General features: G+C 43.2%; 1 protein-coding gene across 1 annotated transcript in view; it reads left to right on the top strand.

Moving 5' to 3' along the window:
- Positions 1-17,797, top strand: part of LOC138742667 (sodium/hydrogen exchanger 9-like) — a 391,181-nt gene that overhangs the window by 139,909 nt on the left and 233,475 nt on the right. The window contains exon 8 of the mRNA XM_069897383.1: positions 3,368-3,473. Within this exon, the coding sequence (XP_069753484.1) occupies positions 3,368-3,473 (106 nt within the window). The remainder of the gene's footprint in view (positions 1-3,367; positions 3,474-17,797) is intronic.

Below are 17,797 nucleotides of genomic sequence, written 5' to 3'. Positions count from 1 at the left end.
AACTCAAAAGGAAGTGGGTCAATAACAATTTTTCTCAAGCAAAATATTTCAGTAACAGTTGGGTCTAGAGCCATGATTCTCAGCCTTCCCTTCCCACTCACATCCCACCTTAAGCAATCCCTTACTAATCACAGAGCATGTATGGCATGGTGATCACTTAAAGTGGCGTGTGAGTGGAAAGAAGGTTGAAAACCACTGCCTTAAAAGTTCTTCAATACAGTTTGATCTTTATTTTGAAAGAATGTGATCCTTCGTATGGTCTGTAACACAGAGCCCATTGAGCTTATTTTAGTCTGTGGAGGCTCAGAGTAAAATAATCATCGCATCGAAGACGAACTGAGAAATAACAGGCAAAATTATAAAGAGCTGAGCAAGTGGAAGAGCATTTTCCGCAATAACCCTCTGGCTATTGTGATGAAAAAGTAAAATTCCCAGAAATCGAAAGCAAAAGTGATGTTTCAAGGACAGTCCACAGGGAAGAGAAACAAGCATTTGGACCGATATGTGGGAGAAACACTTTTAAAAGATATTATAATTATACTATAATCTTGGGAAAATAAGATGGCATTTAAGAATTGTAGATCCAGCCAGCAAATTCTAATCTACAGCAACGTGAGAAATTTCTGGTGAACTGCATAGAATTGAAAACAGCATCAAATCTCACTAAATATTGTCCATCTACTTTGTGTCTTAAGATGAGATGGTTTAAAGGAGATAAAACACAGTGCAATTATAGATGGAGAGGGGTGGAGTATGCCCTACTTCATGCAGAGACAACTGAGAGATGATTTGACAGATGTTTAAAATAATGAACAGTTCAGATGCAATAAAGAGAAATTAGTTCCGTTGGCTGAAAGAACATATGTTCAAAGTCATGTGCAGAGCATCAGATCTGCAATCAGGTAGTGAGTGTTCGGACTCGGAATGTGGTGCCTGGCAAGATAATGAAAACATCTTCGAGGCTTCAGAATAGGAAGGCATCGTAAACTTGAATAGGAAACTGCAGGCATATAGGAAGAGATCGAACATACCAACCATTTTAAAAAATTTAGACATACAGCATGGTAACTGTCCCTTCCGGCCCATGAGCCCATTCCGCCCAAATACACCCAATTAACCTACAACACCCGTACGTTTTGAAGCGTGGGAGGAAATCGGAGCACCCAGAGGAAACCCTTGCAGACACAGGGAGAAAGTACAAACTCCTTACAGACAGGGCAGGAGTTGAACGTTAGTCATTGGCACTAAGAGCATTGCACTAACCACTACACTCATCATGCTGTAGATTTCTAAGAGAACATGCCCAACATCAGTAGGCTGAATGGCCATCAGCAATAAAGGATTCCAAAAGTGAAGTCATTTTCTGGAATTAAAGTAAATGATGGATAACCAAACCAGCTTTCTGCAATGAACAGGTACAGAGGTTTGGAAGATGTTGTCTTGATTGGCAAGGCTACAGCGTAGAAGGTATAAATGCTGCAGCCATTGGAGGTCTGACAAGGAAAAGTTAGCAGGAGCTCCTGTTCCTGACACCACCTGGTTTTTATTCTTGTTTCCACTACTTTCCCTATCTCCAGATTTTACATAGTCTGTAATTCTACTCTGGGTGTTCTAGAAGGCTCGGAAATTTCTCCATATTTCACAATCCTTTTTTCTCTCACCATTCCCTTACAATGTTTAAATCTGGAAATCTAAACAGCACCCACTCATAATTTTGAAAAGATGTTAAACTACAGGTGCTGCAAATCGGGAGCAGAGCTTGAAATGGAACAATCTCATAGTTGATGCCTGTTTTCTCAGTCTGGGGCGAGGGCGTAGGTAGAAACACACCAGCTAGTTGTGCTTTCATCCCCAGGAGGAGGAAGGGAAGTTGCACAGTGTTGCTGCTCCTCTACCCAGCTGAATGGCTAGTTGGCAATGGATGGCAGCAAGCTTGGTCTAAGTCGCTTTTCTTTTATGTTTGCGTAGCCTACTGACATATGCATGAGATGTCTAATTCTACTCATTTGAGATATTAGTGAAAAATGGCCCAGTTGATGATAATGAGAGTTTCTTGTCAATCACAAAATTCTTGCTTACTGCAGCTACACGGGTACATAAAACACACTGTGCATTAAATTTGACAATGGCTGGACAGGAGAAGCCAGAGAGCAGCAGTGGATGATTACTTCTCAGACAGGAGGCCTGTGACTAGTGGTATATTCCAGGGACTGGTGCTGGGACCATTGTAGTTTGTCATCTATATCAGTGATCTGGATGATAATGTGGGAAATTGGATCAGCAAGTTGCAAATGACACTAAGATTGGAGACGTGGTGGACAGCGAAGGAGGTTTTCAAAGCTCGCAGAGGGATCTGGAGCAGCTGGTAAAATGGGCTGAAAAAAAATGGCAGATGGAATTTAATGCAGACAAGTGTGAGATCTTGCATTTTGGAAGGACAAATCAAGAAAGGATGTACATGGTAAATGGCCGGGCACTGAGGAGTGCAGTAGAACAGAGGGATCTGGCAATACAGATACAGAATTCCCTGAAAGTAGGGCTGTGAAGAGAGCTTTTGGCATCTTGGACTTCATAAATCAAAATATTGAGCACAGGAGCTGGGATGTTAATAAAGTTGTATAAGACATTGGTGAGGCCAAATTTGCGGTATTGTGTGAAGTTTTGGTCACCTAACTACAGGAAAGATATCAATAAGATAGAAAGAGTGTGGAGAAGATTTACTAGGATGTTGCCTGGACTTCAGGAACTGAGTTATAGGTTAAACAGGTAAGGACTTTATTCCATGGAGCATAGAAGAATAAGGGGAGATTTGATAGAGGTATTTAAAATTATGAGGGGGTAGACAGAGTAAAAGTAGATAGGCTTTTTTTTTTGAGGGTAGGTGAGATACAAACCAGAAGACATGGGTCTTCTGAAAGGGGAAAAATTTAGGGGGAAACATCTTCACACAGAGAGTGGTGGCAGTGTGGTATGCACAGCCAACTGAGGTGGTGAATGTGGGCTCATTTTTAACATTTAAAAATTTGAACAGGTACATTGGTGGGAGTGGTATGAGGGCTATGGACTGGCTGCAGGTCTGTGGGACAAGGCAAAAAATGGTTCAGCACAGACTAGAAGGGCCAAATGGCCCAGTTTTTGTGCTGTAGTGTTCTATGGTTCTCACGTGAAGCACTGAGGGGGAAAAAAAGGTAATAAATATTCACTGTTGCAGAATTGCAAAAAAATGTTTTTACAGTAGTCCAATATGACATTTTAATAGTTGGAGACATTGTCTTGAAAGGAGAGGGAATGGGAGAAATTTGGTAAGAAAAGAAATGGTGGCTATTTTGCTTTGTCATTTTTTTCCTTAACCCATTGCCGTGAATACTTAACCAAATTCACAAAACTCTGCGAGTTTCCGATGCTGGAGACTGGAATGTTCTTCTTGCTGTCCTGGAGTGCCTTTCTCTCTGCTGAGGCAAGTGGCCTGACAGGTGAGTGAGAACATGTATACATTATTGTCCTGATGGGGTACCTTAGAGAATATCAGTGGACCACAAGGGAGCGAGAAACTTTTCTCATGACTCATGCTGAAGAAAGCTTGAACACAAGTTGTCCTTAGTGTTAACCCGTTGTAAATTTCCTGCTTGTGGTGATACGACCACTGCAGGGGGCGATCTCTATACCTGCAGGAAGACCACCTAAGGGGCTGACTCCACCTGGCCGGTTGTCAATCAGCTGACCTGAATATAAACCTCTTGAGCCAGTCACACAAGGAGCCACCAAGGCATGAACTGGTGTTCAAACTTTTACTGGAATAAAGCCTGTTGTACAATCTTTTGAGTTTGTGCTTGCTCGCTGCTTCCTCAGCGCACCACAATTTATTTCTGGGCCAGCTCAGGTTTATATTCAGGTCGGCTGATTGACAACTGGCCAGGTGGAATCAACCCCTTAAGTGGTCTTCCTGCAGAGATCACCCCCTGCATTCAGCTGGTGGCTGTATCACCACACTACTCACATTTGCTTCAGGTTCCCAATACAGCTCTGAGTTATTGTATCCTGAATTCCATTAATATTTCTTAGAATGCAAATTCCAGAAAAATGCTTAATTGCCCTGCAGTGAATATTTTCCAGTGACGTTGAACTACATTCGCATCTTGCCTGCTGTTCCCCACCTGACGTTTATTCATCCTGTATAAATAAACCCTTCAGGAGTTTCCTGTCCAATTATTGTTCACATTTGGTGGCCATTTAAATGGGAGTTGTTTCTTTCCTGAGGTGGAACAACTTGCAATTGTTCAGCAGGCATTCAATCAAGAACCCTCACCTTTAAATCTTCCAATTTCTTAAAAAAAAAAACACTTCTTGCATGCAGTAAGATGGTGAGTACATCCTTTACTTTTTTTATGTATACCACTGCATCTCTGGGCAAAAGGACAACTTACTGTACACCAGAGAAAATCTTGGCTTCCAAACTGTTTCCAGACAACTTCTCCCACAATCAAGTTTGAGTCAAACCTCGGGATCCAAAGTGGTGGAAGGTTAGCTTGAAATGTCATTATTTAAATGAGTGTCCATAAAATGAACTAGAGGTGAACATAGCGGTGAAGGGGTGCAAGCTTAATTCCTGCTGCTGGCATCAGAAATAACCTCATGAGGACAACATTAACAACTTCACAGTTTAATGGTGCCTGCAGAAGCATGCGTAAAGGTTACTCTCCGTATAAATATGTCGAATGCTCTCGTCTACTATGGAGCAGTTCACACTGAATGTTTGAAACATGATCGAACACATAAATAAGAATTCTGTGACCCTGACGCATATTGGTTCCCCTGCTCTGTAATGCATTCCTATTCCTTACAAATTGAATTCCAGGTTTGTAGGGCCTGCCATCTTTCTTTCAGCTTTTTGATAAATTAGTTTCCAGGCATCTGTTCACAATTATTATACCTCTTAGTTTCTCATAAATCAGTTTGCAAGGTCTCCAATCCCAACCCTATGATGTTGATTTACTAATAATTTGTAGTTGCAGTCTTACTGCGCATTGTCCTGTTGATAAATCAAGCCCCAGCTTTGTTGAGATACTTTCCACCTCTCTACCTTTGCAGAGGTGCCACAAATAAAGTGCACATTAGAATTCAGAATCTTGATCCAGGATAAAAATGGGCATTCGATTTTGTCGACATGGTGACTGATGACATTTCTTTGATCAGTGATAATCAAAACTGAAAATAACCAAAATAAATCTAAGAAGCTGAGACTCCAATAATTTAACCAATCAGAAATAATCAAACTACAGACATTAAACAGATGATCTCATATATGAGTCGATTTCTTGTCAGTATTTGGACAGCAGGCGAAGCAGGGTGGAAAGAAAAGATTAAGTGGATCAAGACTTGAAAATACAAGTTTTCCTTTTAAATTTAGACATTCAGCATGGTAACGGGACCTTCCGGCCCACAAGGCCATGCCACCCAAATACTCCAATTAATCTACAAATCCCGTACGATTTGAGGAGTGGGGGGGGGGGGGGGATCTCAACAGACTCGGAGAGAACATACAAACTCCTTAATGACAGCACCCGGTGGCTGGAGTTGTAATAGTGTTGCGCTAACCCTGCTGACCCGTTTCAATCCCTGTTTCAAAGAAAGACTTTTTGAAATCCAGAGCATTTTGCATTCCATTATGTGGACTTGAAATAAAGATTCTGTCATAATATAGGAAAGCTGGCAGCCAATTTCCATAACTTGAGCTATCATTGATAGGGAAGATGTGATCATTTGTTTTAGGGATGAAGTTTGGGAGGAACTCTTTTTTTTTTAAAAAAAGTAATGGCAAGCGAGCAGACATTACCGGTTTCTGCAGATTACATTTCTGAGGGGAAGCACTTCCACAGAGGGATACACGCCATCTGAGTCCATCGAAATCACACACTCACACATTCATCCCATTTTTGATTCTCTCTGTTCTCAACTTATCTGCAGACTAAGGAGAATTCACAACAGCTAATTAACTTACCTACCAGAACCTGTAGTGATGGGGGAAAGAAGCCAGAACTCCTGGAGGAAGCACAAAGGTTTGCAGTAGAATAAACAGAAATGCTGGAGGAACTCAGCCAGTCTCACAGCCTCCCTAGGAGGTAAAGTTATATTACTGATATTTTGGACCTGACCCCTTCTTCAAGCAAAAAAAAAACTGGAAATCATCAGAATGGAGACTGGAGAAAGGGGGAAGAATGGGAGGGTGAGGAGTCCATTCCAAAAGGTGTTCATTGGATATGATAAGAGGAAAGATGTGAATTGATTTTGGCTGTATGAAAGGAGACAATAGGAAAGAGAGAGAGAGATAGACAGAGCTAGTGAACACAGGGGGCAGAAGAAGTTGTGGGGGGGGGGGGGTTAATGAAAACTATTGAAGTCGATATTAATGGCATCCGGTTAAAGGGTACCCAGGTAGAAGGTGAGGTGTTTTCCAATTTGCAGGTGGTCTCAGTCTGGCAATGCACGAGACTATGGCTGTATATGTCAGCAAGGGAATGGGATAGGGGATTGAACTGGGTGGTATTCCCAGAGGACCCAAAACACAGCAGCAGTAGATATTCACTATGACAAATGGTAAATTTTAATCATCTTTCCGCATGAAGACAGGATCAAACTTTATCTTATTACTATTAATTTAACCTAACATAACCCCCTTTTCATTCTAAGCGCACATGTCTGTCATGTACGTGTAAGTTCAGAAAAGTTCTTTGATTCACAGTCCAATCTCACCTCATTCTTCCAAGTTCACTGGTTGCAGGCAATTCTTATACTGTGCACAGAATTTAACATTTTTGAACTTCACCAGGCTTTGATTCGTGAAAGGTAAATGACCGCTCAGGAAGGTTCTTGTCAGTTTTCAGAGAGAGATTTGTTGTTCCAGGACATCCACAACTGATGTATTCCATCAGTCACCTCAGTGTCTTGCTGACGAAACTTGCCCCATCAGGGTTCTCCAGATGATAACCTCTTTCTTTCAGGTCGCCACAGAGTTCCTTTTTGTTTCTCTTATTTCAAGTGAAACATAAGGCAGCCAGTCCTCTCCTCTTGTATGGACCACAATGGGTTTGACGAGGCTGAACTAAGCACTCACAACCCATCTTCAAAATAGGGGTTCCACAGGTTTTCCAACTTGTCCTGTTCTAGTCCCACCTGCTGCTGCTGAACTGAATTCTCTCTCTCAGAAAAGCTTGTTTGTCGCTCTCTCTCTGCTTGCAAAACCACATGACCCTCTTAGAATAGCAAGCTTCCCTCAGACAGCCTTTGGCTCCAAACTTAATCCTCCAAGTTCTTTCATCTGTTACTTTTCAAAACAACAATCCATTACTGAAGTCCCTTGGGCCCTCTTCAAAGTTTGTGCAAAGGCTCTCAGAGCCAGCCTGTCGAGCTTGACCTGCACAAAAAAAACCTGCCAAACTTTATCTCCCAAAAATCATATCTATATACAATATAAAACACAACATATTCTGTCACAATAGTCAATGGGAGATCCACACTCTTGTGGCAGAAAGAGCCAAGGTGCTCAACAAAGCAATCTCCCTGTCTGCGCCCAGTCTCTCCGACGTAGACCACACATTCACAGAGAACGTCCAAGCTGCACATAGAGGATATCAGAGGGCAGGATTGAACCTGCTCTCTAGTTCTGTGAAGCAGCAACTCTGCTGGCCACCCCACTGTGCCACCCCCTGTTGATTTATATTTGTAAACCTCTGGATTTGGATTTGAATCCATGTCTTGTGAATTCATTGAAAAAACTGAACCTCAAAAACAACCTTTGAAAGCCATGAATTATTGCATTTTGTCTTTAATTTTAAAGGCTATTTTATTTCATGTTAAAAGTTATAGATAAGCAGCAAAATTCTGGACTCTGAGAGGTGCTAGTTGGTTCCCTGAAGAGCAGGTGGCAAATACTGAACTGAAATACTGCACCAACATGAGGGTAGCAAGGCTCTTAAAAGGCTTTATCCATTCAAATTTGCAATGAATATTGGCAAAAAAAATCTTCTGAAAATACATAATAGGAAAGATTTTGGTGCCAGTATGCTTATTGAGACACAAGATCTTTAAAATAAATTGATAGTGGGGAAAAAGAGTAGGAGTTCACTTGAGGACATTGTACTCAAATGAGAAAGTCTGCAGACGCTGAGATTGTAGTGCAACACACAAGAAACTGAACAGGACACGCAACATCAATATGAAGTAGAGAATAACCCATGTTTTGGGCCTGAGCCCTTCCTCAGGAATGCTGAAGATCAGGAACTATTTCTGCACGAGACTCCAGCATCTACAGTATTTTTTTGTTGTTGTTTACCTACAAAAAGCCGATTTCCTTTCACAAATGGACATGATTGCATTACATTCTACTGTTAAATGTAAAGGGTAATATCTATAATTGTACTCAGGCAAAACTGATCAGGGAGCCCAACAAAGGACAGACATTTATTTAATTGAATTATTTATAGTCATGTGTATGGAGATAAAGTGAAAAGCTTTGTTTTGTGTGCTGACCAGGCAAATTAACTTCTACAGTAAACAGCAGGTAGAGCAATAAAAACATTGTATTACAGCAAAGGGTATTATGTCACATTTGACAAGAGTGCAGGGTTTGGAAGGATCCACTTGTGAGTTACCACAAACGTGGACTGATGCTGTAAAGAAGCCATTCTCAACGGGGGTGCTGTGACCTCCCTGGGGCACTGCAGCACATTTAAGTAAAAGCCTTTTCATTTCACTCCATGTAGCATAAATATTTTTGTTATTGTTTTTGATGCTGTTATGCTATTGGTACTGTATTTCTGTGTATATGGCTGGCCTGCCTCTTCCTTGCAACTCCTCCCCCAGAATACCCCAAAAAAAGGTGATTACACCAGAGTCCCTCGCTCAGTACGAGTCCTGGAATCGGGCCAGCAACAGGAGCATGTGTTTAGTCTTATAGTAATAAGACCCAGTCATCTAGTAACTCCAATCTTTTGGCATTATTGATAATCAGGAGGGAAGAAATGTGGAAGAACCTAAAACCTGACTGTGTCACGGAGAAGGGGGCTCATAAACTTTGCTCAAAGTCCTAAGAGCCCAAAGCCCAAAAAAGGTTGAGAATGGCTGCTATAAACTCTTCCTGCTATGACTGGGGGCACGTAGCCAAGGAACAAGCCAAGGCTGAGTCACTGGAAGACTCTGGTGGTTATCCGTAGCCCCTTTTAAATTGCAGCACTTGGGTAGCCCTCCTGGGATCCGGGTGCGATTACTGGGGCAAAGGTGCTGGAAACTCTTTGAAGGGATTGGGGTTGGATAAATTTCAGATTGCATTTGTATGTTTAATGTTGGCTGTAGCATGAAAATGTGTAGCTAGTACTTGGAAAGATAATGTAGAGATTAATATAGCACGTTGACATAATGAATTGAGAGCTTGTATCACTATGGAAAAAATTACATGTAATTTGCATGATAATTAATTCTTTTTTTGTTAAAATGTGCCTATTTAAATTGCAAGGGGAAAAATCGACCCATTAAATCACCAACCCAGCGATTTAAGAGGGATCCCACCCCCACAATGATGCATCACACACTCACCGGAAATACTGCCAGATGTTCAGATGCTGGCTTCCTGGTGACGCACACAAATGGTGACATCACCAGAATAAGCGGAAGAGCCATTTTCCTATTCAAATTGCCCCTGGATGCGACCTAAGTAAGTTTAACTGGGTTCCCTGACTACCTCTGAGGTAGGTCGGGGACCTGGTTGGATTCTGACGGGGATGACCAGGTCGGACCCGTTCTAGCTGCCATGCAACTGGGCAATTAGACTGGTTAACCCCATTTTACAGAGCACTTTGAAAGGGGCCTGGAGCAAGGCTAGAAAATGAGTTCACCTACTAGTGGATAAATACATGCACACTAATTAAGGGCAAATTCACTGAGGTGTGCAATAGAGGAGATTTGTTGGAGGGTTAGATGGTCAGCAATGTTAGAGACACAAATGTACAAACTAAATAGATAAAGTATCATAAACAACATTTATTCTCCAATCTGGTCCAATCTAAAATCTGAATGAACAAATTTAACTAAGGAGTTACAAGTGAGGTGAGCATGGACTAGATAAGGAAGAAGCAAAAAGGTTGGAGATGAAGAATGAAGGGCACTGGGTGGATCTGTTACAAGGAAATTGTGACAACTAGTTTGATAGGAAGAGAGATAGATGACTGTATGCAGCTTTAGGCCCTGTGGAGGCAAGACTTCCCTGTGTGCTGAGCAGTTGAGCCACAATTAGTGAAGGGAGCAGAAGTTTGGTCACGTGAATGGGATGTTTCTTCCACAAGATTTGAATGAAAGTTACACCAAACACAAACACGAGAGTGTGAAAGAAGGTTTGACTGCTTAGTGAAAGGAAGAGGGAACACACAGAATGTAGAGGCTCGATCTTGGTGTATTTGGTGAAGGGTATCCACTGATGAAATCCTCGTCATTCATGAGTCATTTTCATGTTTGACTTTTACCATTCATGATGGACCTTCTATCCTGCACAGGCTTTCTAAAGCTCATATCCTGGCCTGCACCAAACTCTGCTCACTCACCTCCCCTTCCCTTCCGGAGGATTACCACTCCCTTCCCACTTTCCCCATGTATCTCATTTAAATTTTCATTCCCTTACTGAAATTCCAACAGCTTGGGCAGCAACCACAGATTTCCATCGAAATGACTCTCTGCCAGTTGCAAGAAGTTGGAAGAGCTATTTGGATCACCTACTCTCAAATTGCCAATAGGTTCCAGCCAAGTTCAAAGCACATTTGTATGCATTCAACCACAAAACCTGAATAATACCGTTCCACAGCTTGACACAAGTATAATCTGAGAAAGATGCTCACCTTGGTTAAATGAGGACATTACAAGGATAATGAGTTCATTCCAAACACATAGTGTGCAGATGCATCAAAACTCTTAGTTGCTGCTGCCAGACAGAGATATTTTTATGCAAATAAACTATATTAAATTATCCCAGTATAGAAAGAGAGACTAAATATCAAAGTTATTTAATAAATCATGAAGGTGTTGAAGGATGGCTAAAAAGATGAAAAAGAAATTTTCGAGCTTAGAGCCCAGCTGGGTGTGCAAACACAGTGGGAGACAAGAAGAAAGAGGTTCAAACAAGGGAAACACAGAGTTACCAAAAGGTCGTAGAGAGCATCTGGTCACTCTCCAGCCAGATGGCATTAACATCAACTTCTCCGGTTTCCACTAACCTGCTCTCCATTCTCCCTCCCGCCCTTTCCCCTTGCCACCTTTCCCTTAGCTCTCCACCCCCTTCCCTCTCTAATCAATGAGCCATCCCTCCTTCCCCTGCTCACTGCTGTGCCCTCCCACTCTTCTCCACCTATGACCTCCTCCCTTTGGGTCTGTGCTCTTCCCCTCACCATACACCTCCCCCCAACTTTTTGATCGGACACCTGCTGACATTTTTCCACACTTTCTAAGCCCGAAATGTTGGTTATGCATCTTTATCATGCTGTATGAAGTACACGGTTTGACCTGCTGAGTTTCTCCAGCATTGTGTTTGTGCAACCAGCACCTGTTCAAACTGGAGGAACTCTGCAGGCCTGGCAGCATCCAGAGGAGGTAAGGATATATTAACGATGTTTTGGGTCAATGTCCTTCTTTAAAGTACGAGTAAAAAGTAGGCAGGTGCCTGAATTAAAATGCTGCGGAGAATGAAATAAAGGGCAGGAGAAGGAGCAAAGGCCAACAGACAAAGGTGTAAATTGGACATGGATAAGAGGACTGGAGAGGAACGGTGAGAATTGATTGGCAGAGGGGTAGCTCTGTGAATGCAGAGCTGGGGGAAAGGAGACAAAGGAAAAGGAGAGAGAGAGCTAGAGGAAAGGAGACATAGGGATAGATTAGGGGGAGGGGGAAGCAGCTAACAAAAACGAGAATGAGAGAACTCTGCTGGCATTAATCTTGACATCCTCTTTTCATTAATCAACCCTCTCCCCTCCACTATCCCTTTATCCTTTCCTCCAGCTCTATCTCTCTCTCCTTTTCCCTCTGATTCGTTTCTCCCCAGCTCTGCATTCACAGAGCTAACCCTCCTCAGTCAATTCTCAACTTATCTCCCTCCTGTCCTCCTACCCATGACCAATCAACACCATCGATCTGTGCTCCTCCTCCTGTCCTTTCATCCCTTCTCCCCCAACCTTTTAATTCAGATGCCTTGAGTTATTTCACTCACACCTTAAAGAAAGACTCAGGCCCAAAACATCAGTTATATATCTTTACCTCCTGGACACTGCGAGATATGTTGAGCTCCTCCAGCATTTCTCTGTTTTTACTACAATCACAGCATCTGCAGACTTTCATGTTTCACGATAAAACACCTGTCTCCCCCAACACTGACTGTACGCTGAGGTATTTTGGGAATCTGCAGCATTGACTTTTAGATAGCCACTTCAAAGGGTGATGAATCATCTGTTGTGGATTGGCTAATGAATTGTGTTTGCAGAATAGACCTACATTTCAGAAATAGTTTTTAAATCAAAGGATTTGCAATAGTTTACCTTGGCCTGATGGGGTTTGAAAAATATCACATCAAAGTGGCAGTCAAGATGCAAGTTGAATTTCCTTTGAGATCCTTTCCCCCAGATTAAGATTGACAACATGGTGAATTATCAGTAGTTTATATTTGAAGAATCTCTTGGTGCCTGCCACATTGACCACCACCAGTGGGCTGATATCGCCTCAAACCGTGCATCTTGGCGCCTCAGTTCGGCGGGCAGCAACCTCCTTTGAAGAAGACCGCAGAGCCCACCTCACTGACAAAAGACAAAGGAGGAAAAACCCAACACCCAACCCCAACCCACCAATTTTCCCCTGCAACCGCTGCAACCGTGTCTGCCTGTCCCGCATCGGACTTGTCAGCCACAATCGAGCCCGCAGCTGATGTGGACCTTTACCCCCTCCATAAATCTTCGTCCGCGAAGCCAAGCCAAAGAAAAAAAATTTGAAGCTTTATTTTGATCTTCTGCTCACTGTAGTGTCCTCAGTGCCTATTTCTATGACAAGGAATCCCATCCAATAATCATTTCATTGAGCACCTATGCTCTGTATGCTTCAATAACTTCACGGCCCCAAACAGTTCTTCCAAGTGAAGCAACATTTCATTTGTGAATCTGTGGGGGTGGGGGGTCATCTACTGCACCGGTGCTCCCACTGTGGTCTCCTCTTCATTGGAGAGACTGGGGAGCACCTCAACTCTGTTCTCCGCAACAGAGTGGATCTCCCAGTGGCCACCCATTTCAGTTCTCCATCCCATTCCCTTGCCGACATGTTTTTCCATGGTCTCGTGCTGCCAGACTGAAACCACCCGTAAATTGGACATCTTCTGACTGGCCACCCTCCAACCAGATGGCATTAATATTGACTTCTCTGGCTTTCGTTAACCCCACACCCTGCTTCCCTCGCCATCTCTTCATTCCCTGTCTCCTTTCACACAGACAACACAAATTCTACCTAGTCCCTCATCACATCCTTTTGTGGGTCTGGATTCCTCCCCCACTGTTTGAATTCTGAGACTTTCTGATATATCCTGCCTTTTCTGATTTTTCTTTGAAGAAGGGCTCAGGCCCAAAACATCGGCAATATATCTTCGTCTCCTGTGGATGCTGAATAGGCCAGCTGAGTTCCTCCAACATTGTGGTGTTTTTACTACTAGCACAGTAGTGTCTGCAGCCTATCGTGTTCCTATCGTGTTCCTCTCGCGGCAATAACTAGGACCTCCTGGTGGCCAACCATTTTAATTCCACACACCATTCCCACATGGACCGACGTGCCTCTCCATGGCCTCAAGCCCTGCTACTACCAAATTGGAGAAACAACAGCTGATATACTGTCTGGGCACTTTCCAACTATGGCATTAACATCAATTTCTCCAGTTTCTGTTAAGCCTCCATTTCTTTCTTGAATCCAGAGCCGATCACTCCCCATTGACCAATGTTCTCTACTTGTCCTCATCCTTAACATCTTTTCCTTTAACTCTTCCCATTCCCTCCAGGTCCAGAGTATTCCCATAGGAACACACTCGGGTCTCACCAATGTCTGCCATTTTATTGAGTATGTGAAACAGTCCCTTTTCCAATCCTGTTCAGGTACCACTCTTCAAATCTTCCCCCACTTCAATAGTGACAACATTGCTGCTATCTCTTGTACTTGTGCAGCACTTGACAATTTCATAAACTTCCATTCAGCCCTTAAAATTACCTAGACTATTTCTGATACTCCACTCTCCTTCCTAGATCTGTGGGTAAACTATCCATACACATCTATTACGAACCCACTGAATGTCACAGAATCTGGACTACACCTCTTCCAACCCTATATCTTATAAAGATACCATCCCTTTCTCCCATTTCAACCGCCTCTGCACCCAGGCTTCTGCCTTCTACTCCAGGACATCTGAAAGTTCTTCCTTCTTCAGTGAATGTGTCTTCTCCCTTATTTTGTCAATGAATACTGTACCCATATCTCCTCCATTTCTCATACCTCCACACTCATTCCATTCTCTCCAGGCAGAAGAAGAACAGAGTCCTTATCATCCTCACTTTCCAAGGCACCATCCTTTGTGTCTGACACATTATCCTCCTACGAATCCACCAACTTCAGCGCAATCCCTTTGCCTCTACCCCCTATCCACTTCTCACAGGGATACATCTCTCTGCAACTCCCGAGCCCACACTTCCCTCTCCACCCAACTTTCCATCCCTTTGGGCACATCCCAAAGTAATCACAGAAAATGCAAAACTGGTCCCTACATCTTCTCCCTCACCTCCCTCCAGGTGAGGCAGAGTTTTACATGCACATCTTCCAGGGTACCAAGTGTGTACCCAGTGTGACCTCTTCTACATCAGTGAGGCCAAACACGGATTGGGTGACTGCAACTCCCAACACCAGCTTGTGGTTTCCTGTAACCTTGGTTTCATTCAATGTAAACTTGAGGAACAAGTCATCATATTCTTCCTGGCCAGCCTTAAACCGAATAGCATGACACCACCTCTCTTCATCTTATTACTGACTGCTATATTTCCTTTTTTTCTTTCCCTTCCTAGGGATCTCTCCCTCTGTCTCTCTGGATGCTGCCTCCACTCCAAAATGGAGGACAAATTGACATCCAGCTTGAGGTAGTGCCAGATGGAGGACAGAGGGCTCAAAAGCCGAATTGTCTGGCCTAAAACCGGACATCTGGCCACCCTACCTAGCGCACACCTCCATTCAAGCCTCTCCCCTATCCAGCCCCTACATCCCACGCCCTCCCCCCCCCCCCCACCCAGTCGCTCACACCCCTATCGGTCGACAGGATTCCACGCCTGGGGGTTGATGATGGACCACATAGTCCCTGAAGGGATTGACAGTCTAAAAAGTTTGGGAGCACCTGATTTAAATTAACAATGTACATTGTAAAAAGAAGCAGCCCAACACCAACCCATGCAGAACACCACAACCAACCAGAACAGGATCCCTTTATTCCCATCCTTTGCTTTCTGCCTATCAGCCAATGCTCCACCCAATCTAATATCTTTCCACTAATTCCATGGGCTTTCATCTTATTAAACAGCTTCTTACACACCATTTTATCGAAGCCCTTTTGAAAAACCAAATACCAACATCCACAGCCTCTCCCTTGTTCATCCAACTTGAGATTTCTTCAAAAAAATTCCAATAGGTTGGTCAGGCAGGATCTTCCCTTCATGAAACCATCATGTCATGCGCCTTGAGGTATTTCATAATCTCGTCCTTGAGGATCGACTCCAATAACTTTCCAACTACCCATGTCAAGCTAATAGACCTGTAATTTCCTTTTCTTCTGCCTCCCTCCTTTCTTAAACAATCTTAAGATTTAATAACAATCCAAGAATTTGAAATCCTATCCCCTGCACCAGTCTCTTAGCCATCCATTCATCTGCCTAATTCTGCTATTCTTGCCTTCATTAGCACAAGGCACAAGTAGCAATCCTGCGATCACTACCCTGCTTCTTAATTTTCTTCCTAACACCCTGTAATCTTCCTCAGGACTTCCTCTCCTTTTCTCTCAATGTCATTGAGTCCAACATGTACCAAGACTTCTGGCTGCTCGCCCTCTCCCCCTCAGAATTCTCTGGACCTGATCTGAGACATCCCATACCCCGGCGCTAGGGAGGCAACACACCACCCAGATATCCATGCTCATAGAAGCTCTTGTCTGTTCTCCTCACTGTGGAATCCCCTATAGCCACTGCATTTCTCCTTTCTCTCTTGACCACAGCACCGGGCACAGTGCCAGAGACCCATTTGCTGTTGTCTTCCTCTGTCAGGTCAACCTCTCCAATAGTATCTAAAACCATATACTGATTTCTGAGGGGAACTGTCGCAGAGGTGCTCTCTACTATCAATCACCTCCTCACTTTCCCTAATTAACCAAAGGTCATCAAATGTGGCCAAACCCAGCTCAATATGGACCCAAAAAAAGCAAAGAAACATTGGTAGAAGCTCTTCACAAGCCCAGAGACAGCAGAGGGACATCAGACTTGCCTCACTGTTGATGCTTCCAAACATGCAAGGAGCAGGCAGCAGGAAACAGAACAGCAGCAATATACCGGTCTCAATGCTCAGGTCTCCAGACAGGCAAGGGAAGGCAATGGGAAACAGACAGGCCTGCCTCAGTGATCAGGCCTCCAGACAAACAAGGAGCAGGCAGCAGGAAACAGATCAGCAGCGATAGCCCACTCAGTGCTCAGGCCTCCAGACAGGCAATGGGAAAGAGAACAGCAACACTAGGCCTGCCTCAGTGCTCAGGCCTCCAGATATGCACAAATATATATTAGATTACCATGAAGTTTTTTGGTGGTATTTTGTTTCAACAATTGAGTGTTTTATTTCCTAGGCAACACCAGGTATCCTGCTAATTATTAAATAATGTACCATTAGCTTACCCTTTCATTATAATTCTTATCCCTTACCTGTTCAGCCAAAGCCTTACCACTCCAGCGAAGACTGCTCCACGGTAGTGTTAGGAACAAGCCCCTCTTTTGCCTATGCTCGCCAAAGCCTCAGAGTCCCACTCCTCCAGCTACCCCTCCTTTTATTTGTCCCTGGCAATGATTTCAATTGCTCCCTCCCCAATCAACTAATCGTTCACAGCCTCCCTACTCCAGCTCAAAGCAAATCAAGGTAAAAATTTCTTAACTTTTTTTAACCTCCCACTCTGCTGGGTGGGCTGATGTCGCATGCTGCGCAGTCTTGCCTCTCTTTCTTTCCTCAATTTAAAAATATGTCTACCCTCCACTAACACTAATCTCATTACACATGCAGCCTCCTTACTCCAACTCAAAACAAATCAAGGTGAACATGTAAACATGTATATGTGTGTCTGTGTGTGTGTGTAAGTGTATGTGTGTCTGTGTCTGTGTAGGTGTTTGTGTGTTTTAATAGTACAGATTCTATCACCAATGTGTACATGTACAGATGTACAGATGGTAGTGTAGGATGACTGGCAGGTCTTAAAGGATTGCTCCTAGCCAGACCAGGTCATTCTGGACTGGTCGACCTACTTGTGATATGCTCCAGTCTTTTAGTCAATAAAAACCTTGATTTGGATCAACAAGCCTTTGGTTCTTTCGATGGAACATTTATATACATGACATACTTTTTTATTATGTATATTAAAATGTATTATGTTATGCATTAATCAGTTGCAAACTGTGAATGATGGGATCCCATAACTTGTAACGATGAAGAATTTTTGCTCTCTACTTTAATC

Source organism: Narcine bancroftii, chromosome 9, assembly GCF_036971445.1.
Source record: "Narcine bancroftii isolate sNarBan1 chromosome 9, sNarBan1.hap1, whole genome shotgun sequence".
Taxonomy (NCBI): domain Eukaryota; kingdom Metazoa; phylum Chordata; class Chondrichthyes; order Torpediniformes; family Narcinidae; genus Narcine; species Narcine bancroftii.
Note: the sequence above shows the minus strand (reverse complement) of the source record. Positions and strands in the feature narration are given on the sequence as shown.